The following is a 5,009-nucleotide window of genomic DNA, read 5'->3' as shown; positions in this document are numbered from 1 at the left end:
GTAGAAAGACCCATTCCAACCTCACATAAAGGCAAATCTACCTTTCTAATAATTAAGCTAAAATCCCTAGCTGCTGAGAAGCTGCTTTTCCAGGCTCAGTACTTCTCTCCGAAGAAACTGAAAGGTACAATTCAAAAGCAACGTGCTTGGTGTAAAGGGTATTTCTCCTTACTGTTCTTCTTGAGTCTGTTCGTGGATCACTGCCAGTTTGAGTTTCTCTAAATTTCACCTAGCTTCAAAGTTTATCCTTGACCATCCTCAATTCAGGTCATTTTTTGTTAGAGAAAACAAGACCATTCAGTGTCGCAGTTTTTACTTCTACACTACTGTAATAAGCTTCAAAAAAAAGGGAACATGCAGGCTTTCTAATGACATTCTGTATTCACGAAACCTGCTTTGAACTGTCTATTTTACTCATGACAACTGAGGAAAACCCTCCCCTTCTCTTCTAGCACATGCTTCAGGGCATGACACACGTGTAAATTGCCAGCATTTACCACGGTGCCAACTAGCTCTACAGCAGCTAGTTTTCTTTTTTAAAAAAGTTTAAGAGACAGAAAGGTAAATATGTTCAGATTCATAGGGCAGTAGTGAGATGAGACACGAAAAGCTTCTAGGACTTGTATCTAAAATGTCTATTTTGCTGCCATGAGTTCTAGACTATGGCTATAGTGAGGAGAGATGGAATAAAGAGAAAACACTGGCCTACATAGAGGCTGTTCTTGTATTTCACCTGAAAATGTAGGCCAGTTACATAAAAAAATACTAATCAGAAATCCCATGCAGTAACATTTGATGACATTTAATTACAACATACTGTATGTGAAGAAGATTCTATAATTCTATGAAAAAAGTCACCACATATGGATGGTAAATGAAACACATTGCTGACTAATATATGGGAGAGGAAATTAAGTTTGTTCACACCATTGCCACACTATATAAAGCAATTAGAGAATAAGCAACTCCATATTCCAGAAAACTGACTTTCTTAAAGTGGTAGTAAGTGTTATTGATTAAAGCACTTCTGCCATGCAGGTTTCATCTGAAATAGGACCTCTCAAAGGTACAAAAAATTCAAAACAGTAAGAAAATAATGCATTTGTGAATGTAGGAACCCAGTACATAAATTTATGGCTTTGCTATGAAAGACAGTAGATATACAGTTATTGCCAGAATCTGTATGTTAAGGTTCTCTCTTGTCTATTTGTCCTCCCCGATGTACTTTAAGGGCTTTATGATGCACCCTCACTAGTGACAGTAAAACATTAAGTAGTAAAACTAGTTAACCTTAGTCACAAAAGCTACAAAATATTGCATTAGAATACAATTGAAAAGTGACTTTTGACATAACCTTTGTTAGACATTTTTCTTAAAAATGGAAAAGCATCATTTATGTTGCAATACTTAGCTAGTCCTTCCTTTATGAGCACACTATCCAAATGGGGGAACAAAAATTGTTGCATCACAACATGAAGATCAGATTTAGCAGAAGTTAACGCTATTCTTAACCTGCCACCTAGCCCATGGTTTTATTTTTGCAATTTTTCAGATCACTTTTACATCTAGAAATAACCAGTATGCTAACTTATGTTTAGGCCACTGGGTTTTCTATGGTAACTGCTACCCGCAGAAAGCATGAGACTGCCTAGTAGGGGTTATAGCTAGCTTTGTTAAAATGGAAGCATTAGCTTGATTATGCTTTCTTTCATTATATAAGAAGGGTAGAAAAGCAGTGTAACACCCAGCCTCTGAGTTGACTGAATCTTTTGGAGGAAGAGGGCAGCAGTCCCACAGGTACTCTTACGCATACATGAGTCTAGATGGAAAAAACATTCCTGTAAAGTATCATTCCCACCAGTACAGGTTTGGTTTTTTTTTTTAATTTCAAAAGAGAAGCAAGACCCAGGGAAAAAAACTACTTGGTAAATGTAAAAATAAATGTGCAGCTTCATACAATATTGTGACAGCTCTACTTAATGTAGGAAAGATCTTCAAGTAGTACTATACTAATTTAGAGCTAAAGAAATTCTCAGCATAGCATGCTGAATTTCTACATTTGCAAGTAAAGCAAAACCAATTACCTATCTCGTATCAGGCAGGTGTGTAAAGTTAGCACCTACAGACATTCAGCCTATAATTACTGGCTCAAGATCCTGGCACAGGAAAGCATTTCATCTGATCCAGATGTTTATTTTTTCCCCTCAAAATGTATTTGTGAACATTGTTTTTAGTTGTTTCACAAACTGCTTAGTAAGACAATGGCTACGAATCAATACTATTTCATGTTGCGCACTATTCTCCTGCAATGGTTTGTTTTCATTTCCCCCAATGCTTGTTCCAGTTGCTGAATTAGGTGGAGGAGGGTAGAAGGGTCGGTTTGCAACACTTGGGCAGTTTGATCTTCATTCTGATTAAGATGTAGCTTTATAGTCACGGCAGGCTTAATCTGTTGTCTCAAACTTCTGCTTGCAAGCTGCATGAGTGAGTTTAGATGAAATGGGAATAGGGAAACAAACAAAAAGATGGTTATCAACTTTCATATTTACAATTCACAACAAGTTTGCAGGACCTGCTTGCAGGGCTGTTTAAAAATCCTTTTCATCCACATTAAAGATATACACAATCTATGATTTAGTTTTATCATTAGGCAACACTAATCCACTTTAATCAATGCTTTCATAATATTTCTGAAAATTAGGTGATAATTAAGACTGAATATATTTTATATAAGCTAACATTTTTAACACACCAATGGAGCTATGAATTCAATTTTCATAAAGCAACAAACACTTTGCATCATTACATATCCTGTTCATCTCATAACGAGCTATCTTTGGTGCAATAACAAAATTATGTCAGTTTTAAACACATGAGAAACTGCCGCCTCAATTACTTTGAAATAATATAAATTGTTTAGTAGTTTTTTATGAAGTTAAAAAAATGTAAGGTAAAATACAGAATACTGAAAACATAACAGAAGTTACCTGCACATCCAGTCTCCATTCAAGACTGTGATAGCTGGGAAGCTTTGGTGCCAGCTCACTCAGAATGCTTCTGATCTCTTTCCTGTTATCAAGGTACAGCTGGAGCAATAATTTGTTCAATTCATCTGAGAATCCCAAAACATGAATGGAATCTTGGAAGTCTATCTCAGAAATCTAGAAATAACAATTTAGGCCTTAATACGGAACTGTGTAATAATAATTCTTTGTTGAGAAACAAATAAAACTGTAAGTAAACATTATGTGTAGTATGGTGCAGTTATTCTCCTGCAGAAGTGTGTGAGGACAATTCTACAGCTAGGACAAAACAAATCACCAGGTTTTAAGTGTTTTACACATGTTGATGTATTATTGCTGATTTGCATGAGCTTCAGGAACAGTTTTAGATCAGTTTTTTAAAAAAGAAAAACATTCAACATCATCACATTTAAGCCTTCCTATCAGAGAACAAAACGTAACGCCAAAAAGCATCTGAGCTTTGTCAGGAGGAAGTACGTATTTCAATCATCAATTTATCAACAGTATGTTAACACAATATTGATACTCAAATTATAAATACTCTGAAATGATCTGCATGTCTGCACGTGTGAGCGAGCACCAGGTACAACTTTAAGGCCCACGTTACAGTAACTCAGAGTGGCCCCAAGAAGCCGATTCCCACAGGTCGATGCCTTTGTGCTGAACAGGAGAAGCCTGGTTCATCGTTGTGGAAACAGTTATTTATTCAACAAAAAATGTCACACCTTTACAATGCATACCGTAAACACGTTATGTGATCAACTATGTTCCACCATAATACACTATAATTTATCTGTCACTCAAGTCACCTTACTTCAAGAGAAGATTCTGCAATATTTCAATCCCTTCCCCACCTGCTCTTCAGAACAATGCCTGCTTGAGTTTAATTTGGAATTACTTGTCTCTGTATCCCTTCTCCATGACTTCATTGTTCAAATATTCTACTATATCAACACTAAAAAGTCTTTCCAATGGAAACAGTAATTATCCAACTATTATTCTTTTAACATATGCTTACACCCACCCAAACTTCTGATGTCAGGAGCTGAAAAAGCTCTCAAACCTACCATTTCAGACAAACATAAGGAATACTTAACTGGGGGTTAGTACAGCACACATCCTGTACAGTAGCTGAACAACAACAACAAAAATCTTCACTCAAGTTTTGTTATTTAGACCGAGTTTAATCCTGAAGTACGCTTCTCTATACAGACTAAATTACTGCATGTTCTTGCTATACGCTATTAAAATGTTGTCAAGTTTTAGCTTCAGACACTGAATACAAATTCCGGTCATCCACGCAGACAGTGTTTCAATAAGAAAACAGCATAAGAGACTTTTTTTTAAATTAAAAGAATACGTCATCAGAATTTTGAACGAGGTTTTCTCCATTCATCAGTATTTTCGGGGCTGTAAGTGTTTAGAAGACACCTCTGGAGTGTATCCCTGAATTCATTTCACAAAGGTATCCTTACCATAAGCTTGGAGCTTTCAGTGAGAAGATACGTTAGTCCTTCTACCCCATGCTGAATTGTGTCAACACCGACGTTAAGTTTTCCTTTAAAGAAAGCACAAAGTACCTTTTACTTCCTTATTAAGCTGCCACAGCAACAATACACAAAACAGCAAATTTATCCAAAGCTAACTTGTGAAATATGCGTAGAAAAGAAAAAAAAAAGTAGAGGGTTGCACACCCTTCAAATAATGCAACGTAAGAGGATCAAACAGCAAGTTAGATCCCCCCACTCAAAACAAACCAACCAAAAACCCCCAAGAAAAACCCAAACCGATTTCTTATGGCATGACATACAGAAAACTGCATGCTCACGTACGAGAACCAAGTCGTGCGTACAGTGAGTGGTACAGAAATGAGCCACTTGCAGACTTTTGTCTCCGGAAAGAAGGGCCCTGCAGCCACCCCCCATAGGCACAGAGCGCAACCTGACACTCGTTCCCGGCACGGCAGCGTCTGACTACAAACACCGC

At 37.0% G+C, this 5,009-nt stretch overlaps 1 protein-coding gene across 1 annotated transcript in view; it reads right to left on the bottom strand.

Moving 5' to 3' along the window:
• Positions 1–707: 707 nt before the first annotated feature.
• Positions 708–5,009, bottom strand: part of COMMD2 (COMM domain containing 2) — a 5,625-nt gene continuing 1,323 nt past the window's right edge. Inside the window, exons 2-4 of the mRNA XM_009334008.1 lie at positions 4,499–4,581; positions 2,988–3,161; positions 708–2,476 (exon numbers count right to left, since the gene is read on the bottom strand). Of these exons, the coding sequence (XP_009332283.1) occupies positions 2,279–2,476; positions 2,988–3,161; positions 4,499–4,581 (455 nt within the window). The 3' untranslated portion in view covers positions 708–2,278. The remainder of the gene's footprint in view (positions 2,477–2,987; positions 3,162–4,498; positions 4,582–5,009) is intronic.

This window comes from Pygoscelis adeliae, unplaced genomic scaffold (assembly GCF_000699105.1).
Source record: "Pygoscelis adeliae isolate BGI_AS28 unplaced genomic scaffold, ASM69910v1 Scaffold241, whole genome shotgun sequence".
In the NCBI taxonomy this organism is placed as follows: Eukaryota; Metazoa; Chordata; class Aves; order Sphenisciformes; family Spheniscidae; genus Pygoscelis; species Pygoscelis adeliae.
This window is presented reverse-complemented; position numbering and strand designations above follow the sequence as displayed.